This window comes from Mandrillus leucophaeus, unplaced genomic scaffold (genome assembly GCF_000951045.1).
Source record: "Mandrillus leucophaeus isolate KB7577 unplaced genomic scaffold, Mleu.le_1.0 Scaffold125, whole genome shotgun sequence".
Classification (NCBI taxonomy): domain Eukaryota; kingdom Metazoa; phylum Chordata; class Mammalia; order Primates; family Cercopithecidae; genus Mandrillus; species Mandrillus leucophaeus.
Window position 1 is genome coordinate 1214433 of NW_012100876.1, and position 20957 is coordinate 1235389.

The following is a 20957-nucleotide window of genomic DNA, read 5'->3' on the forward strand; positions in this document are numbered from 1 at the left end:
TTTTGTGTATTTTGTAAGTCATAGTGGTGACAGTAGGCATCCTTATCTTGTTCCCAACATCTCTTGAAATGCTTCCCACGTGTCACCATTAAAAAGATGCTAGCTGGTGAAACCCCGTCTCTACTGAACATACAAACATTAGCTGGGTGTGGTGGTGGGCGCCTGTAATCCCAGCTACTTGGGAGGCTGAGGCAGGAGAAATCGCTTGAGCCTGGGAGGTGAAGGTTGCAGTGAGCAGAGACTGCGTCACTGCACTCAAGCCTGGGCGACAGAGCAAGACTCCATTTCAAAAAATAAAAATAAAAATAAATAAAAAATAAAAATAAAAAAATAAAAAGATGCTAGCATTTGGCTGAAATAGATGTGTTTTTTATATTGTTACAGAAGTATCCATCCACTCCTCTTTTATATTGTTTTCGTCCCTCCATTCATTTCTGTTTTGTAATATTTCATCCATTAGGAATGGATATCGAATTTTAACAAATGCTTTCTCAGCATTCTTGAAGACAGTGACAACTGCCCCTCCTGCCTCTGGCCTATTTGAGTAATTATATTAAATATTTCTATATTGTAGGCCGGGTGTGGTGACTCATGCCTGTAATCCCAGCACTTTTGGGAGGCCGAGGCAGGTGGATCACTTTAGGTCAGGAGTTCGAGACCAGCCTGGCCAACATGGTGAAACCCCGGCTCTACTAAAAATACAAAAATTAACTGGGCCTGGTGGCATGCGCCTGTAATCCAAGCTACTTGGGAGGCTGAGGCAGGAGAATTGCATGAGCCCGGGAGGCAGAGGTTGCAGTGAGCTGAGATCGTGCCACTGTACTCCAGCATGGACGACAGAGCGAGACTCCATCTCAAAAAAACCTGCCCTCGCCCAGCTATGGAACTAGCAATTCAAAACAGCATGAAACTTTGCCTAATGTACAAAAGAGGAAACAACCAAACAAATCCTCTTACCTGTGTCCACATGGCTTCAATTGTGTATCTGCTACCTCATCACAACAAAGGGAACAGCAGTTTTCTCGGATACTGACTTGCTTCAACAGAGCAAGACGTCTGTGCCTGAGTAGAAAAAGCAATTTGAAATGCATTTTGTCAACAGGGGGCCTATTAGCAGTGATGCATATGAAATGCTTTGAAAATGCTCTGCACCTGTGAGATATATTCCTTAAACTTTGTTCAGTAAGGTTTTCATACATGCTATCTCCTTTCAATCCTATAATCATTTTCTAAAGTAGGGAATGAAGGAGGTATAACCATTTCCATTTTATAGACAAAGTTCAAGGAAGTGACTTATGTAAAGTATGCAGTCGGGAATCAAATTCAAATTCTTTAGTTCTAAGTCCAGTGCTCTTTTTATGTTACCAGCAAATTTCAACCTTTTAAGTCACATATGTGAGAGTCAGCTGACAAGCATAGAGCCTTTCTCAAGAAAAACACACATATACAAGTTTTTATACAATTTCAAGGGGTTTATAACAGTCCATTTTAGACTCCCTGCAAGTCCAAACACCTCAAGTTAGAACCCTTCCATTATACTTTCACTCAGCGTGGAATGGAAGCAGACAGGCAAAACTGTTCTGCTAAAGGTACAGCCCTAATAGATAGGCAACAGAAGTATGAAGCATTTATTCAGTTCACTTATGGGCTTACTGTGTGCCAGGCACGGTTCCAAACCCTAGAGATTCAGCAGTGAACAGAGGACTAAAAAAGTATCCCTGCCTTTGGAGAGCTTATGGTCCAGTGGGGGAAGACAGAAATAAACAAGATAAGTAAAATACAGTGTTAAATGTTGATAAATACTATGAAGAAAGAGAAAATGGGAAGGACAAGGAGTGTACACATCAGAGGTGGGGAGTTATTAAAACAATTTTAAATACGGCAGCCAGGAAAGGTCTCACTAAGGTAATATTTAAGTGAAGAGGTAAAGGGAGTCAGGAAGTGAGTTCTGTGGTTGTTTGGAGAAACCATTTTGGGTAGCAGGTACAGCAAGTGCCCTAAAGCTATCATAGGCCTGGTGTGTTTCAGGAGCAGCAAGGAGGCCAGGGTGACTGAAGGAGCATGAGAAAATGGGAGAGGGTAGGAAAGAGGTCAGAAAAGTAACATGGGGAAGGGAGAGGACAAATTGTACAGGGCCTGGGAGGTCACCGGAAAGGTTTTGGCTCTTGCCTTCAGTGAATAGGAAGCCACCCACTGATGTCTTTTGAGCAGAGAAGTGTGCGATCTGACTTACGCTGTAACAAATCATTCTGGAGGCTGTGTTGGATAGACTGAAGGGGTTCTGGGGAGGAACAAGGTCGAAGGCAAGACAAAAATAATACAGGTAGGAAATGGTGGAGGCTTGGACCATGGTAGCAGCAGTGAGGGTGATGCGTAGTTGGATTTGGGATATATTCTGAAGGCACAGCCTTCCGGATTTGCTGAGGGATTGAATGTGGGTATAGCAGAAAGTAAGGTCTTCTACAGTCTTCTCTCATCTGTTTTTTTATTTTTATTTTTGTTTTTTTTTTTGAGACAGAGTCTCACCCTGTTGCCCAGGAGTGTGGTGGCACAATCTCAGGTCACTGCAACCTCCATCTCCCAGGCTACGGTTATGACCAGGGAAACAGGGATGATAAAGTAGTTATTAACAGATGAGGGGCCGGGCACAGTGGCTCACGCCTGTAATCCCAGCACTTTAGGAGGCCGAGGCAGGCAGATGGCTTGAACCCAAGAGTTCGAGACCAGCCTGGGCAACATGGCAAAACCAAGTCTCTACAAATAATACAAAAATTAGCCAGGTGCGTTGGCATGCCTGTAGTCCCAGCTACTCAGGAGGCTGAGGTGGGAGGATCGCTTAAGCCTGGGAGATGGAGGTTGCAATGACCTGAGATCGTGCCACCACACTCCTGGGCAACAGAATGAGACCGTGTCTCAAAAAAATAAAAATAAAAATAAAAAAACAGAGATGAGAGAAGACTGTAGGAGAAGCAGCGGCTGTGAGTGGGTGACTTGTAGCTGAGAGTGGGTATGTGGTGCTTCACCGTACTATTATTTTTTTCTTACTTATTTGAAATTTTCCATAATAAAAAAGTTAAAGAAAAAAAGAATGAATGGAAGAACAATTAGAGACAGAGAGTATATACAACATAGAACAATTTATAAAATCCCAGTTGGTAGTAATAGGGCCATGATCTCCTACCCTGATGCCAGAAAGGAGTAATATTCCAATGAATATAAAGTACCACTGAATATACATTTTTGGAACACAGGATGAAAATATTAATGGTACAGAAAATGGTCTTAAGTAAGTTCATATTTAATGCCACAATTTATAAGTAAGCACAACTGGAATGTTAAGGGCAGCAAGGTGCAAGAAGGAGGTTGGCACTAAGGTGGCCACTCAATTAGGCTCTTGACAACTCTATCTTCTTGTTACTATCAGAGAAAACAGTCTAAAGACAGCACAGGATGGACCTAGCTTGAAATTCAGCTGTTCTTATTCAAGACAAGATGAACTTTGAGTACCAAATTTATATACATGGTTACCAAGAGTGTGTGTATAAGCTGTCCATAAAATAAGACTTTCTGACAGTTGATGCCCATTGCCATCTGAGTTTTGGAAGGTTTGATTCTGTAGGAGCAGTTAACTAAATGCTGAAGCATTTTAACTATGGCCAGTCCCCAGGGGAACTTAGATGGATCAACTGTCCCTTTCAGGGTATATGTGAGAAGACTTATTTGTGGGCCTCATCCAAGGAAAAGGCAGGCTAGATGAAAAAGAATGGGGTATGATAGATTAGGGAGAGATGTCCCCTCAGATTTTGGCCAATAGGAATTTAAAGTTCAGAATCTCTGTCAGGCACCAAGGATGAGGCTGAATGAAAAGTTTTAGGAATTAACCTCAGAACCCTGAGCAGGAACATACGCAACCCTTACGTTCTTGGGTTATTACCGAGGCTCTGCTGCTGCAGACAATGCTACCATCATCATGCCATTTTCTATTTCATCTGGAAACTACTGAAACACTGAGACAGTGAGTCCAAGGTGAAGCACAGCCCAGAGCACTGCTTGCAGATCTGCTTTTTGAGCCAAAACAAGAGCTAGGATTATGCTACAGATACCTTCGGGGCATAACAGTCCAACATTAGCTATGTCATGGCCAGTATGCTGGCCTTGCCTGTTGAGAGAGACTCTCTTACTGATATAAGACATGTGGTATTAGTAACAGGAATACCCTTTAAACAGGCAGCTGCTCTGTTTAAAATGATAAACTTTAGCTCACATTGTGAAACAAGTTTCAACTTGAAGTAATTACCAGGAAGCAGCTGGAGTCTTTCCCCAGCCTAAGGAATAGACTACATTCATCTCACAAGGAAGCAAAGCAGGCATTCATCTGATAAATTAATGCCAAACACAGTTTTTGTCAAATAAGGGTTGTGAAATTTTATGCAAGATGGTATTCACTGATGGTTGTGGAACAGTGTTGTCATCTTTGCCACACAGCTAAAACCATATAAAAAGTCTGTTTCAATAAAGCTGAGTCTGTTAAAAAGGTGCACTAGATTTCCTAATATTTAGGATTTTGACACTGACATTCAAGTGAAGTTAGTTTGCAGCTTCTTTGTGTGTGTCATATTTTTCTGATTTTTATACCAATCTTATTTATCTTACAAAAAAAATTTGAAAGTGTTCCTTCTTTCTGGGTTTGGTAACATTTTAAAAAACAATAAGGCTATCTGTTACCTAAAGATTTGGTAGAGATCCCCTGTGAAATCACCTGGGTCTGGTGCTTCCTAGGGACAGATATACACAATAATTGGTTTGTGTATATCTCTTCTGGGATCTATCTTAGTAATTTATATTTCCTGAAAAGTCATCCTTTTACTCAGGTATTGTAATTTAATTCAAAATGTATTGGTTATGTTCTTTTAAACTTGATTATAAATTGTTTAATTTCTCCTAAGATTCATGTGAAAGTCTAGAGATAGCCTGGGCAGATCCCTTACCTTGGCAAAATGATTTTTTCTTCAGCTGTTAGGAAGGCGTAGTCATTAAAAGTGCTAAATTTCATAGATGGTGGGTATTTGAATGGTTTTGCTCCAAAATTGAACTCACATTGTTGATATGACATGAAACTAGCTGCAGCAAAAAATCCAGATCTACAAATAAAACGAGTACAGAGGCCAACAGAATTAATAACAATCAAAATAGAGTTAATAGACAGAACAGTTTTCAGAAAGGCAGGGTGAGTCAGTCCTACCCTGGCAGAAAGGAAGAGTGACAGATTGTGTTTATAACCCACACAGGTCTGTGACCAGAGAATATTGTGCCTTATCTTCCTGTATCAAACCTCAGGATAGTTTTAGGTCTGATCAAATGGGTTCCCAATCACTTGAAATTAATCAATTTCTCATCACAATTACGTACATAAATGGACAAAGACTTTTTTTTCCTAGAGAAAAGGGCATTCCATGCATCTACTCAAATTTTTGACTGAGAAGAGCTACTTACACAGTAGATGAAAAGACTTGCTTTTCAGGAGGCAGCTGGTTGCCATTTAAAAAGAAGATCATTTGCTTTTCATTCAAGTCTAACAGAAATCCTACTGTATCTCCTAGAGAATAAAGTGAAACACTGTTAGGATAATGATGTGTACTACCAGGATTCTCTGATAAGCATCTCAAGTGTTTCAGTGGCACTATATTAAGTCTGCATCTTTAGCTATGCATTCAACATGGTCATTTTTGTTTCTTCTGATCTGACCCCACCCACCAATATTTTAATGTAACAATAAGAAAAAAATACTGCCAATTAAATTATGACAAGCCAATCTTAAAATGCATCCCAATTTTAAAGATGTTAAAATGTGGGGAAAAATATGCATTTTGGGCTCAATGCAATATGGTAAGATCAAAATCATGTGCTTACTTGCCTTTCTGGTGAGATTTATAACTCCCTAGATAACTACCCCCAAAATATGCTTTTCTTTTAAAAAAAGGCAAGGCAGGCCGGGTGAGGTGGCTCCCGCCTGTAATCCCAGCACTTTGGGAGGCCGAGGTGGGCAGATCACTTGAGGTCAGGAGTTTGAATACCAGCCTGGCCAACATGGTGAAACCCTGTCTCCACTAAAAATACAAACATTAGCTGGGTGTGGTGGTGGGCACTTGTAATCCCAGCTAGTCGGGAGGCTGAAGCAGGAGAATCGCTTGAATTCGGGAGGTGGAGGTCGCAGTGAGCTGACATCATGCCATAGCACTCCAGCCTGGGCAACAGGGCAAGACTGTCCAAAAAAGAAAAAAAAAAAAGACAGGGCGTGGTGGTTCATGCCTGTAATCCCAGCACTTTGGGAGGCCAAGGCGGGCAGATCATCTGAGGTCAGTTTGAGACCAGCCCAGCCAACATAGTGAAACCCCATCTCTACTGAAAAAACAAAAACAACCCGGGTGTTATGGTGGGTGCCTGTAATACTTGGAAGGCTGAGGTAGGAAAATCGCTTGAATCCTGTACGTGGAGGTTGCAGTGAGCTGAGATTGCACCAATGCACTCCAGCCTGGGTGACACAGTGAGACTCTGTCTCAAAAAAAAGAAGAAAAAAAAAAAAGCATTTATCTTCACTTATCAAATAAAGTAAAACTCTTAAGGTTTCAGTTTTTGGTTTTGTTGTTTTTGTTGTTAAGACAGGGTCTTGCTCCATTACCCAGGCTGGAGTGCAGTGGTACAATCCTAGCTCACTCACTGTAGCCTCAAACTCCCGGGCTCAAGTGATCCTCCTGCTTCAGCCTCCTGAGTAACTATGACTACAGGCACGTGCCACCACACCTGGCAAATTTTTAAAATTTTTTTATAGACGGAGGGTCTCATTATGTTGCCCAGGCTAATCTCAAACTCCTGGCCCCAAGTGATCCTCTCAAAGGATCCTCACACTTCGACCTCCAAAACTGCTGCGATTAAAGGTATGAGTCACCACATCTGGCCCAATTTTGGTTTTGAAAGATGAGATAAACAAATTTGTTTGTCAAAGATAAATGAAATTACACAGCAATGACAAGAAAAATGGACACTCAATGCTGGTGGAGGAAAATCGGGCAATATACAGCAAAAGTTTTGAAATTCTATATCCCCCTTGCCAGAGAAGTTTCACTTCTAAGGGTTTTGTCTTGAGAATATCCGGAATGGTCTATAATGATAATTTCAAAAGACAAAAATGTCAATGTCCAACAATGAGGCATTAATTAGTATATCACAGTACAACTATATAATGGAATATTGAGAAGCCATTAAAAGTAATGTTATTGTCTGGGCCATGGTGGCTCAGGCCTGTAATCCCGACACTTTGGGAGGCCAGAGTTGGGTGGATCACTTGAGCCCAGAAGTTTGAGGCTAGCCTGGGCAACATGGCAAAACCCTATCTCTACCAAAAAAATATAAAAATTAGCCAGGCGTGGTGGTGTGTCCCTGTAGTCCCAGCTACTGGACAGGCTGAGGTGGGAGGATGGATTGTGCCTGGGAGGTCAAGGCTGTATGAGCTGTGATCACACCACTGCACTCAAGCCTGGGCTATCGATAGGTGAGACCCTGTCCCAAAAACAACAAAAATAAAAAGTAATGTTATTTAATAACCTGGAAAGCTGTTCAAGGTATTAAGCATAACAACAACACAAATATATATACATATATATATATAAAATTTAAGCATTTTAAAAAAACTCTGGAGAAATTACAGGGGATTTTTAGTTTATTCATTTTGTTCTTTTTCTATTTTTCACATTTTTATAATAAACATATTACTCGAATAATCCTTTAAAAATTCTTATTAAAAAACAAGCTAGTTTTTGAAAACAGTGCCTTTATCATATGCTTAATTAAATGAAGAAGTTTTACGTTCCTTCAAGAACCTGCAAGTCATTTAAAATGAGTGTTCCTGTTGGCTTTTCTGACTTTTTTTCCCCACATATCAATTTAATCAAGTGGAGCTGTTTCCACATGGGGGTGGGCAAATTCCTGCTTTCTTTCCCTTTTTTTTTTTTTTTTTTTGAGATAGAGTCTCACTCTGTTGACCAGGCTGGAGTGCAGTAGCGCAATCTTGGCTCATTGCAACCTCTGCCTCCTGGGTTCAAGTGATTCTCCTGCCTCAGCCTCCCAAGTAACTGGGACCACAGGTAGGTGCCACTACACCTGGCTAATTTTTGTATTTTAGTAGAGATGAGGTTTCACCATGTTGGCCAGGCTGGTCTTGAACTCCTGACTTCAAGCAATCCACCTGCCTCAGCCTAAATTTCTGCTTTATTAGCATGCCTAAAAATTCAGTTTATATTCATAATGCTGACTGGGGTAGCAAAATGAGAGAGGGATGCTTGGAGAAATAGCTGGGTTATATCCTCTATCTCTGATGCTAGGACTCCAATCCTTCCAGAGGTTGTATCTTTTACCATATGACCCTACTTCCTTAGAGCGTGGTCACTGGATAGGACCTGTTCCATAGCCATCTTGTCCCTGAAAAATCCTCATTTTAGTGGCATTACAATTCCAGTGTCCCTGATATTGGCATGGCTGTTTTAATTCAAAATAGATCCAAAGAGGAAGATGGAATTCATACTAATCTTAACAGTATCATTTTCTGACGAAGGTAAAAAATTTATTTTCTGAAACGTTTTTGCTGCAGGAAGGACTCCACCAGAGGTAAATTTATCGGAGGAGTACCATTTATATCTTTGGCAGTGACACAAAAGTTAATATCCCTTTTCACATTTGATCTTCTTCTAAGACATTTTAAGGCTTAATGTAATAAATGCCTCATAATAACCATATGTCTTAACCCACTTGATAAATTTATAATGGAGGGAATGAATACCTTCTTTCCAGCATGGGTGTATGTGAGGCTTACTTCTGGCATTGTACCAAATCAGCTGCCGGCAGCCATCATACGCACAAGAGTATTCATCATCCCCAATGCCATAGCCTTCCTGGAGGGAGACAAGGCCCAGAAGATTAGCAAGTCTGCCTGCTCTGACCTGGGAAGAGAGAGTGTGTTTTTTACAACCACTGACCTAGTGGCTGGGATTCTAAGCTTTCTGGATGAAGAGAGCTCATGGTTTTTGGAAAATACTAAAATTATGACTTAGAGGGCTGGTCCCAAGTGAACAGATAATGACTTCACCAACAAATATTTGCCCAGTACCTCCTTTGTTCAGGCACTTTCACATTTGTTAGTTCATTTAATTCTCACTACCATGAGGCTGGTGGCATCAGACTCCATTATAAGAGGAAACAAACGCTCAGAGAGGTCAACCAGCTTGCCCAAGCATGTATTACTTGCCCAAGAAAGAGAGCCAGGTTTGAACCTAAATTCTTCTGATTCCAAAATCAGTACACTTGTATATCAGTACCAGATTGTCAGAGGAAATTCAAACCAGTGAGACTCCATCTTGAATAGGGGCAGGGTAAAATGAGGCTTAGACTTGCTGGGCTGCTGGGCTGCATTCCCAAGAGGTCAGGCATTCTTAGTCACAGGATGAGACAGGAGGTCAGAACAAGATACAGGTCACAAAGACCCTGCTGATAAAACAGGATGCGACAAGCCAGCCAGAAGCTGGCCAAAACCCACCAAAACCAAGATGGCAACAAAAGTGACCTCTGGTCATCCTCACTGTTCATGATATGCTAATTATAATGTATTAGCATGCTAAAAGACACTCTTAACAGGTGCCATGACAGTTTACAAATGTCATGGCAGTTTGGAAGTTACTCTATATAGTCTAAAAAGGAACCCTTGGTTCTGGGAATTGCCTGCTCCTTTCCCAGAAAACTCATGAATAATCTACCCCTTTTAAGCATATAATCGAGAAATAACCTAAGTTCACTCAGTTGAGCAGCCCGCGCCGCTGCTCTGCCTATAGAGTAAGTAGCCATTCTTCTGTTTCTTTAATAAACTTTTCACTTTATTCTATAGACTCGCCCCAAATTCTTTCTTGTGCAAGGTCCAAAAACCCTCTCTTGGGATCTGGATCCAGACCCTTTCCAGTAACAAGATCAGATCAGGCAAATGCCTTTCTTGCATGTAGCAGACTTCAAAATACCCAAATATTCAGAGATTTCAAAACTGGAGACGAGAAAGGTTATAGTGGACACTCAGATAAAAGCTATTCTGAGATCAGCTTGATTTGAGGATTGTACAGGTCCTTGGCAGTTTCTTCTTTTTTTTCCTTTGAGATGGAGTTTCACTCGTTGCCCAGGCTGGAGTATAATGGGGTGATCTTGGCTCACTGCAACCTCTGACTCCCGGGTTCAAGCGATTCTCCTGCCTCAGCCTCCTGAGTAGCTGGGATTACAGGCATGAGCCACCATGCCCAGCTACTTTTGTATTTTTAGTAGAGATGGGGTTTCTCCATGTTGGTCAGGCTGGTCTCGAACTCCAGACCTCAGGTGATCTGCCCGCCTTGGCCTCCCAAAGTGCTGGGATTACAGGCGTGAGCCACCGTACCTGGCAGTTTCTTCTTTTTCTTACTTACTGCCTTTCAATTATTTCACAGAACTGTTAAAATAAAAGGGTGGCTGAGATCTTAAGAAATTATTTTGAGTGCTTATAAAAAATAGAAGCAGCAAGCAAATCAGACAACTGCTATCTTTAAGGAACAATGGTGAAAAGTTTTACTAGAGAAAGAAATTGAAAATGGCCAAATCCGCCGGGCGCGGTGGCTCAAGCCTGTAATCCCAGCACTTTGGGAGGCCGAGATGGGCGGATCACGAGGTCAGGAGATCGAGACCATCCTGGCTAACACGGTGAAACCCCGTCTCTACTAAGAAATACAAAAAAAAGCCAGGCGAGACGGCGGGCGCCTGTAGTCCCAGCTACTCGGGAGGCTGAGGCCGGAGAATGGCGTGAACCCGGGAGGCGGAGCTTGCAGTGAGCTGAGATCCGGCCACTGCACTCCAGCCTGGGCGACAGCGCGAGACTCCGTCTCAAAAAAAAAAAAAGAAAATGGCCAAATCCAGGTAAGATCAGGTCCTGATGGCCTGTTTCTTCTATGGGGCAAACAATACAGTGAGGAGATAGATTGGAAAAAAAGGTCGAACGCAACGATTTCGTACTACATTTTTGGATTACAACATACATACTGAATTTAGATGAATGCTCTCCAAAGGGACTCTCCTGAAATAGCTACTGATATTCACTATTCAGACTATTCAAGAGTTAAATGAGCTTGCATCTAATTGCCTTAGAAATTCACCACCCGACGCTGCCAGGAGCGCTGGCTCATGCCTGTAATCTCAGCACTTTGGGAGGCGGATCACTTGAGGCCAGGCGTTTGAGACCAGCCTGGCCAACATGGCAAAACCCTGTCTCTACTAAAAATACAAAAATCATCCGTGTGGTGGTGCACACCTATAATCCCCGTTACTCTGATGGCTGAGGCACAAGAATTGCCTGGACCTGGGAGGCGGAGGTTGCAGTGAGCAGAGACCACGTGCCACCACACCCTGGCCTGGGTGACAGAGTGAGACTCTGTCTCAAAACAAAAGAAAACAAATTCACCACTTGCTAGAAAGAATGTCTTGCCATCCCTTTCAAAGGCTGAACAAGTCAGTAAGTAAAAAACTTAAAAACCACTAAAGTGTAGGCATTGGGGCATAGGTAAAAGGCAAGCAATTCTTTTCTATCTTCACCTTTTAATGTCCTGATAAATCCTTGACAGAACACTTGAAAGAAATTCCTAGAAACTAGCCACGATGAGTTGGTAAAGAACAGACTCATTACACATTCTTTACCATGCAGTGTCTTTGATGACTGGATAAGTTCCACAACAGAGTGGCACTGTAGCACAAAGAAGGAACTCTAATAACTTTAACTACAGAGCAGTATCTACAGATTTAAGGAGAAGATGCCTCTGCCTAGCTGAGATGCACTTTAAAAATCTCTTGAGCTTACATCTCAGAGAATAATCTAGATGTTCTACACCTTCTCTCAGCTCAAAATGTTCCCAGCAGGATTAATTTTGGTTTCCATTGGCTAGGACAGATAAATGAGAGAATAGAGTGGCTAGCTTGGTATTCATTTTGAACTGTTTTTTGGTCATGCATATTTTAGCAATGGAAACATTACCAAATACACACAAAAGAAAGTTTATCCACAGCTTGTCATTCAGGGAATAGTCCCATGTGGTGGACACTGTCTTTTTCCTGCTGTAGAGCATCCCAACTGCTTCCTGTTATGGGAAATGTATGAAGACAGTGTTCTGCCGCCTCATTTGCAAGTGGAAAGGTAAAGATATGACCTAGCCTTGGCCAGCTGGACCTTCCCATCAAACACTCATTATGGTGCAAGTGACCCCACACAGAGGGATAGTTAGGATTGATTTCTAGCAGCAATGGTGGCTACATGCTGGCCAGATCATTCCCCTAAAACACTGGCTGTTGTACTTCCTGTTTCTTGGCCCTGACATTGCCTTGGAGCCTGTCTAGTTCCCAAACTTCTCCATAATCTGAAGGCCCTGGAAAGGCTTCTAAGTCATTCCTTTTCTGTCTGAGATAGCCAGAGTCATTTTCTCCAAGGCAGGATGCTTCAACAGGGGAAGGAGCATGGGCTATCCTGACCAGGGTTTGAAATCTCTAGCAGCTAGAGACTAGATGGCTTTGGACAAGTTTCTTAATTTCTCTGAACTTGATTTTCCTCATCTTTAAATGGCAGAATAATATCTTTCCAACTCTCAAAAAGATTAAAGATGAATATGTGGAAGATCTATCACATGACAGACGCTCATGAAAAGGCAAAAGTTATTTATTTATTTATTTATTTATTTATTTATTTATGAGACAGAATCTCACTCTATTGCCCAGGCTAGAGTGCAGTGGTGCAATCCGGGCTCACTGCAACTGCCGCTTCCCATGTTCCAGCAATTCTCCTGCCTCAGCTTCTCGAGTAGGTGGGATTACAGGTGCTCGCCACCACAGTCAGCTAATTTTTGTATTTTCAGTAGAGACGGGGTTTCACCATGTTGACCAAACTCCTGACCTTAAGTGATCCACCCACCTCAGCCTCCCGAAGTGCTGGGATTACAGGTGTGAGCCACCGTGCCCGGCCAAAAGGCAAAAGATATTTTAGATAAATCAGAGTACACCCTTGGAGAGTTGCTCCTCCTAAGCCTCCATAAAAATATACAATACAACAAGAAAAACTGTTCTGTAGATTACCTGAACAGAACTATCCTTAAGCTTATTTTAATGACTTAAAATTGAGCCCAGTGGCCAGCCTTTTAAAATGGAAACCTAAGCAGCAAGAGTTCAAGTAAGAGGCACTATGGAGACACTTGGAATCTTTTGAAACTGGATGTATCCTAGGAATGACTTACTCCATAGAATCACACCCTGTCTGAATAGGCAAAAAGATTCAGAATCACCAGAACAACGTACATTTGAAGCAAAGTTTTAAATATGGCAATATCATTAAAATCCTGTATTTGGGAAAAGACATCATATCAGACTTTATCAGTTTCTAATAGGGAATCAACTAATGCTTGGATCAGGGAAGAATGTTTGCTTTTAAAGAAACCAATAGCCTGTCAAGTGATCTGCGGGATAAAAAAACAGTATTTAAGTCTTTAACTTGAGAAGCCAAAGGTCTGCAACTACATGGCAAAAATTATAGTTTCATCAAGCAAATGAAAAGATCCAGCTTCAGTGGTCATTAAAAAAACACATTTGTAACATTCGGTGTCAGATCTAGATCTGTAGTGTGTTTGCTGCCAAATCAGGAGAAACAAATTTTATATTGAAGCTTCCTCTGTGGAAGAATCCCCTATATTACTTCTAGTTCTAGAACAATTTTTCATTTCCAAATGAGGAAATTGGCTAATTCTCTGAGATTTTCCCCATTTTTGAATACAAAAAAAACAACTGCTGTAGAATAGGAAGGCCACTGAATTCTGGTATGAGTTTCTTCCTACTCTGTCTCAGTTTTCTCATCTGTGAAATGGAAATTCTAACAGTAAAAGCTATTGTGGGAATCAGATGATTGGCAGACTGGGGTCTAGTTCTCCACCCCAGACAAGAGTCCAGACTTGACCTCTCCACTGGCCCTTTTCCTCCAATTTGTCTCTCTCCAGCCTAGGAGTTTTAATAATACACCATCAACAATTCCAGGGTGAAATACAACCTTGCTGAAATAGGCCTTTAAAAACTATGCTTATAAGTAGCTCACCATGGGATGTTCCTGTAGTCCCAGCTATTCGGGAGGCTGAGGTAAGAGGATGGCTTGAGCCCAGGAGTTCGAGGCCAGCCTAAGCAACACAGTGAGACCTGTCTCTAAAAGCAAAGCAAAAAACCAGAAAACTTCACCATGCTTATGGCCGGCAAGTTTAATTTGATTTTGTTGGATCACTTCTAAAACCCATTCCAGGATCTTACATATTGGATGGGGGACTATAATTTAGATTAACAAAATAATTCAAGGGGCTTCTCCCACCTCAAATGGTAGAAATCATATGAAAACAAAATATTCCTGATCAAAACTGTATTAATTCCAAACAGCTTATAATTTGATCAACAGAGGAAAGCCAATTGGCCTGGGTGTTAGAAGGGTATAAAGTGGCAAGAAATCATACATCTGTAGGAAAGGGAGGAACTCCAACACCTTCAATGCTACTTACGCTAGGATTTAATTTTCCCCTTTATATTACAGCTTTCTATAACAAAAGATAAATAACTAAATATTGAGAAAAATGCGCCACCTAATTACTAGGTAAAAGTCAAGTGAAAGAAGTCAAGCCAACACTCTATTTCTTGAAAGGAAGAGAATCCCTACAAAGCTCTTAGAGCTTAAACTCATGGTAATAATCAGCACTACTTCCTGTATAAGAAATGAGCCAAATATGTGGCTAGGGCAGAAGCACAGCCTACAAAGACAAAGGACACATCCAGCCTCTAGGTGAAAAATTAGCGTGAACTTAAGATTCAAGAAAAAGAAAAGGCTGAGGGGCAATTTCACTTGTGTTTTCCTATTTTTCTATCAGTTTAGTAGATCATTGTTAGGGATCTGGTACCGTGTGGCTCAGCCCAAGAAAAGATTATTGAGCAAATCTATTTGAAAAATAAGTATGTCTAAGTATTTTCCACCCACCAACTAGGGGGAAAAAGCAAACTGCCACTGCCCCCATTTTCACAGTTCTCTAGGGTACTTACATGATTGAGGAATTTGCTGTCTCGAGTGGCCCAGCCAATTTGCATGACACCAGAAGTGACCACTGTTACTTCATAGTACCATACCCCAGCATCCACACAAAAGGTGCAACGCACACTTTCAAAAGAGGAGGCATCACAGCGAGCCTGGCAAAACCAAAAAATGTGACAATCAACCATGAGGGCCTGAAGACCACCAAAGATAACTGACTACTGGGAAGGCTGAGTGTATTTTTCCTTATTAAAGCTTCTGGTGGACTGTTTCCTCCATCCATCCTCAGTGACAAAAAGTATAAAATCAAACTATATAAGGCATTTGGCAACATACAGAATCAAAGAATTGTTTGCAGACATTCTTCAAACAGTTCTTTAATCCTGACACATTTAGTGCCTTATGGTACCTTCTGTTCATAAGCAGATCTTTCATCAAGACTTCCCCACGAAGTCAGCAACATTTCCAACATACAGGGAGAGAGGGAAGCACCAGCCCTAAGACAACTGGCTATGCAACGATTAAAATAATTACCCTGTCATCCCCCAAAGGGTCTAACTGCAGAAGCGTTACCTACCTCTAAGCCATGAGGTGAGATCTTCAGGTACTCGCTGACATCATTGCTATTCAGCATGGCCCTAATGCTACTCAAGTTCACTTTCTCATAGGTCAGCTGTCTACCTTCTTTTAAAACTGCAAAAGAAAGAGTGTTCATGTTTCTAAGGCAGGTAGCTGTGGGGAAAAGAAGAAGCTAGTGCCAGCTACAGCAATCAGACAAGAGAAAGAAATAAAGGGCATCCAAAATGGAAAGGAAGGAGTCAAATTATCTGTGTTTGTGGATAATATGATCTTATATTTAGGAAAACCTAAAAAAATCCACCAATAAGCTATCAGAACTAAAAAGCAAATTCAGTAAAGTTGCAGGATATAAAATTAACATACAAAAATCAATAGCATTTCTATATGCCAATAGCAAACAATCTGAAGAAGAAATCAAGAAAGTAATTGTATTTACAAAACCTATAAATAAAATAAGATACCTAGGAATAAACTTAATCAAAGAAGTGAAAGATCTCTACAATGAAAACTATAAAACACTAACGCAAGAAACTGAAGAGGACACAAAGATATACCATGTTCATGGATTGGAAGACTCAATATTGTTAAAATGTCTACACTACTTAAAGCAATCTACAGATTCCATGCAATCCCTATCAAAATACCAATGACATTCTTCACAGAAATAGAAAAAATAATCCTAAAATTTATCCTAACTACAATAGACCCAGAATAGCAAAAAACCTGGCCCTGAGCAAAAAAACAAAACTGGAGGAATCACATTACTTGACTTCAAATTATACTACAGAGTTGCAGGAACCCAAACTGCATGGTACTGACATAAAAACAGACACATGGACCAATGGAACAGAATAGAGAATCCAGAAATAAATCCATACATCTACAGTGAACTCATTTTCAACAAAGGTGCCAAGAACATACATGGGGGGAAAGGACAGTGTCTTCAATAAATGGTGCTAGAAAAACCACATATCCATAAACAAAAGAATAAAACTAGACCCCTATCTCTCATCGTCTACAAAAATCAAATCAAAATGGATTAAAGACTTAAATCTAAGACCTCAAACTATGAAACTACTAAAACATTGGGGAAACTCTCCAGGACACTGATCTAGGCAAAGATTTCTTGAATACCCCAAAAGCACAGGCACCAAAGCAAAAATGGACAAATGGGATCATATTAAGCTAAAAAGTTTCTTACAGCAAAGGAAATGATCAACGAAGTAAAGAGATCCCACAGAATGGGAGAAACTATTTGCAAACTATCCATTTGACAAAGGATTAATAACCACAATATATAAGAAGGTCATACAACTCAACAGGAAAACATCCAATAATCTGATTAAAAGGTGGGCAGAACAACTGAATAGACATTTATCAAAAGAACACATACAAATGGCAAACAGATATATGAAAAGGTACTCAACATTATTGATCATCAGAGAAATCCAAATCAAAACTACAACCCTTGTACACTGGTGGTAGGAATGCAAATTAGTACGGCCACTATGGAGAACAGTATGGAGGTTCCTCAAAAAACTAAAAACAGAGCTACCATATGATCCAGCAATTCTGCTGCTACATATATAGCAAAAAGAAAGGAAATGAATATATCAAAGAAATATCTGCAATCTCATGTTTATTGCAGCACTCACAATAGCCAAGATTTGCAATCAACCTAAGTGTCCACAGAGAGACAAACGAATAAAGAAAATGTGGCGCATACACATAATAGTGTACTGTTCAGCCACAAAAACAGAATGAGATCCTGTCATTTACAATAACATGGATGGAACTGTCGGACATGATGTTAAGTGAAATAAGTCAGGCACAAAAAGACAAACTTTGCACGTTCTCACTAACTTTTGTGGGAGCTAAAAATTAAAACAACTGAACTCATGAAAAGAGAAAATAGAAGGATGATTACCAGAGGCTGGGAAAGGTAGTCAGGGTTGGGGAGAAATGGGGTTGGTTAATGGGAATATAGCTAGACAGAATGAAGAACACCTAGTATTTGACAGCATAACAGGGTGACTAAGTCAACAATAATTTATAGTACATTTAAAAATAACTAAAAGAAAATGAAAGTGTAAAACAAAGAAATTTTAAAAAACCAAAAGAGTATAATTGGAATGTTTGTAACACAAATAAATGATAAATGCTTGAGGGGACAGATATCCCATTTACTCTGATGTGGTAATTACTCATTGTATGACTGTATCAAAATATCTCATGTGCTCCAAAAATATGTATTACTATATGTCCATTAAAAATAATCCTCCTGGAAGGTAAAACACACTGATTTTTCATATGTTAAAAATAAACAAACAAATAAATAAGGTAGTGCTATCCTAGTTAAGGAGTAGAGGTGCTCGTAAATGGCAGAATAGGTGGGGAGACATAGCCAGAGCTCTGCTGCAGCATTGCCATTTGAAGAGCAATCAAACAAATGCTAGGAAAGGCAGCACTGCTAGATTTATGCTTCCATTCCCTAGAGAATCACTTTGCATGAACAAAATCCAAATTGCACTCTTTCAGAATTATTCTTTAACTAGCACTTCACAGGCTGTGCAGGAAGCTCTTCCCCACAATATTGGGGTAACAGTCGGGGTGGATTTACATGTCAGTTGTGCTTTAGCACAGTACTAACTATGGATGGGGGAGTGAGGGTACAGAAGTATACAGGTTGATCACTCTTAATCTGAAAATCCAAAATGTTCCAAAATCTAGTACTTTTTGAGTGCAGACATGAGGCTCAAAGGAAATGCTCAATGAAGGATTTCAGATTTTTTGATTAGGGATGCTTAACCGGGTATCTGCCAATACTCCAAAATCTGAAAAAATGTGAAATCTGAAATACTTTCAGTCCCAAGCATTTCAGATAAGAGAAATTCAAACTATAAGAGAAACTCAACCTATAGTAGTTTTTGTTCCAGCAGCCCTTGGAGGAGGAAAAGAGAAAAATCAGGAACAGTTCTCATGATGTAGGTAAGACATGACTTGGGTTTTGAAGAGCAAAGTTGGGAAAGGGAGAGGAGTAAAGAGGGATTTCCAAGTGAGGGGAATAGGTCCAGAGGTAGGAATCGTCAGGACCTGTTTGTAGGACAGTGAGATGATTTGTGTTGGAAACAGCTGGTTAGACAGTGCCATATAATTAAGGGCTTTGATGCAGTAGGAAACTGGGTGCCAGTAAAGGTTTTTGAACAAGAAAATGCTGGAATTAGAAGCATACTATACAATTCTTGTCTAAAGGGTCTCTAGGATACTTTTCTGCTAGAATATATCCAACCTGCCAGTAGAGGTCCTTATAAGGACTCATACTTACCACTGCAAAAGGAAGACCAGTGAGCCTATGAAAGAAATGAGTCTGGAAATGGAAACAGACATTTTAATAAAGGACAACTCTCACTTACAGAGATTGTCTAAGCTCCACTGGGCACAGAAACCAACTTGACGTTTCAGATAATCAGGATCATTAGCCCAGGACTCCAATGTGACAAGCCGGTCACTAATACTGGATTCAGAAATAGTCAATTTATTTTCACCTGTTTGGAAAGACATAATCCTTGAATTAACAATGAAAGAGTAGAATGATTTGCTCAGCAAATTAGTATTGCTAAGGGGAAGAGGCAATTAAAGAATTGGAGACTAGATTAGACTTCAATTAAACTTTCTAGGGATAACATAGCCAAAGAGCTTTGACTATTTTCTTTTCCTTTTTTTTTAGTCACAGGGTCTCGCTCTGTTGCCTAGGCTGGAGTACAGTGGCACAACCATGGCTCACTGTAACCTTGAACTACTGGGCTCAAGTGATCCCCCAGCCTCAGCATCCCAAGTAGCTAGGAACATAGGTGCATGCCACCATGCCTGGCTGACTTTTTAAAATTTTTTGTAGAGATTGAGTCTTGCTATGTTGCCCACCCTGGTCTCGAACTCCTGGCCTGAAGCGATCCTCTGGCCCTGGCCTCCCAAAGTGCTGAGATTATGGGCATGAGCCACCACACTTCTTTCTAGAAAGTAGCAATCGCATTACTAAATTTTTGGCTATAAAAAGTGAGTAATCATGGTTACCAAGTTTCGATTCTTAGGTGAGAAAATCCTTGCCTTTGTCCCTGTTATACTTCATTGACTTTAACGTGTCTATCCAGACGAAAACAGAATGTAATGCCCATCTGATGGGGTTCAAAGTGTAGGCTCATCCAGTAACTAAGAAAAATAAAATTTTTAACAACCAATACAGAAGATCATTAGTGCAAGAAGTCACTATACCTACTTGTCTGTGCAAACTTTTCCAGTGCGATAAGTGCAAAAAGCATGACTGTGGGGTGGGACTGTAACTTCTGAAAAACAACAAAAGATAAAAAAAAAAAAAAAAAAATCATTCCCCTGCAGAGGTGGCAAGTTATCAGTTTCATTTCCTTGCCCAGTATGTGCTAGATGTTTTTTTGAGTGGTCAGAAAAGTTCCATTCATTCAAGTCCTCAATTATCCGTTTGGCTAATGTTAGTAATGACAGTAACAGTAATGAACCGGACAGGCTCTCTTAATCTTGTAATTTTTTCTTAAAGTCACTAGGTTAATTTATAGATTTGGAAATTTCAAAAGTATCCTGTTAAATACACTATGTTATTTTACTTCGTAAAACTTATATTAGGGCTTTGTTAAATAAAACATTGATTCTCACATTCATTTGTGCAAGCCAAACAGAAACCTTGAATTATAAACTAAAAATGGTCTTTTACTTAGAACCCTAAAAAGAAACACTTATCACTACCAAGTTCCAAAATTAGAAATAATTAAATTAACAATTAATGGCTTAGTTTTTAAGCTGTTTCCTGAAAGGAATTCTACAAATGCTGATGGTAGACAGGAGAAAGCAACAAGTGAACTCTTTTAGTTACATTTAAGTTCATGTCACATGAGTTCCCCTTTAAGGAAAGGTCTATCTGTTGAACATGACACCTTCTCATAGCCATGCTTTCCCTACTGCTGCATTGGGAGCCACCAGAGGAGCTCCAGAATATCAGATGATTCCCACTGACTTCCCTGGTACCCACCTAAGTTCTGGAAAGCTCACATAACCACCATCCCTACTGCTGGAAAGCCTATTCAGCATTCTATTTCTTCTCATATCCATCTAAATCCCTCTGCCTGGCTTTTCAGGCCCTGAACCCTTTCTAGCTGGCTACTCAGTCTGTGTCCTATCTCTGAACACTGTCTTCTCTCATCAGACA

The 20957-nt window shown here is 40.4% G+C and overlaps 1 protein-coding gene across 3 annotated transcripts in view; it reads right to left on the reverse strand.

Annotated features, from left to right (window-relative positions):
• Nucleotides 1-20957, reverse strand: part of RSPRY1 (ring finger and SPRY domain containing 1) — a 64914-nt gene that overhangs the window by 7463 nt on the left and 36494 nt on the right. For all 3 annotated transcript variants that reach the window (XM_011971856.1, XM_011971857.1, XM_011971855.1), the window contains exons 7-14: nucleotides 19998-20064; nucleotides 19138-19269; nucleotides 15723-15838; nucleotides 15157-15300; nucleotides 8834-8945; nucleotides 5494-5596; nucleotides 4989-5141; nucleotides 958-1062 (exon numbers count right to left, since the gene is read on the reverse strand). In XM_011971856.1, the coding sequence (XP_011827246.1) occupies nucleotides 958-1062; nucleotides 4989-5141; nucleotides 5494-5596; nucleotides 8834-8945; nucleotides 15157-15300; nucleotides 15723-15838; nucleotides 19138-19269; nucleotides 19998-20064 (932 nt within the window). The remainder of the gene's footprint in view (nucleotides 1-957; nucleotides 1063-4988; nucleotides 5142-5493; nucleotides 5597-8833; nucleotides 8946-15156; nucleotides 15301-15722; nucleotides 15839-19137; nucleotides 19270-19997; nucleotides 20065-20957) is intronic.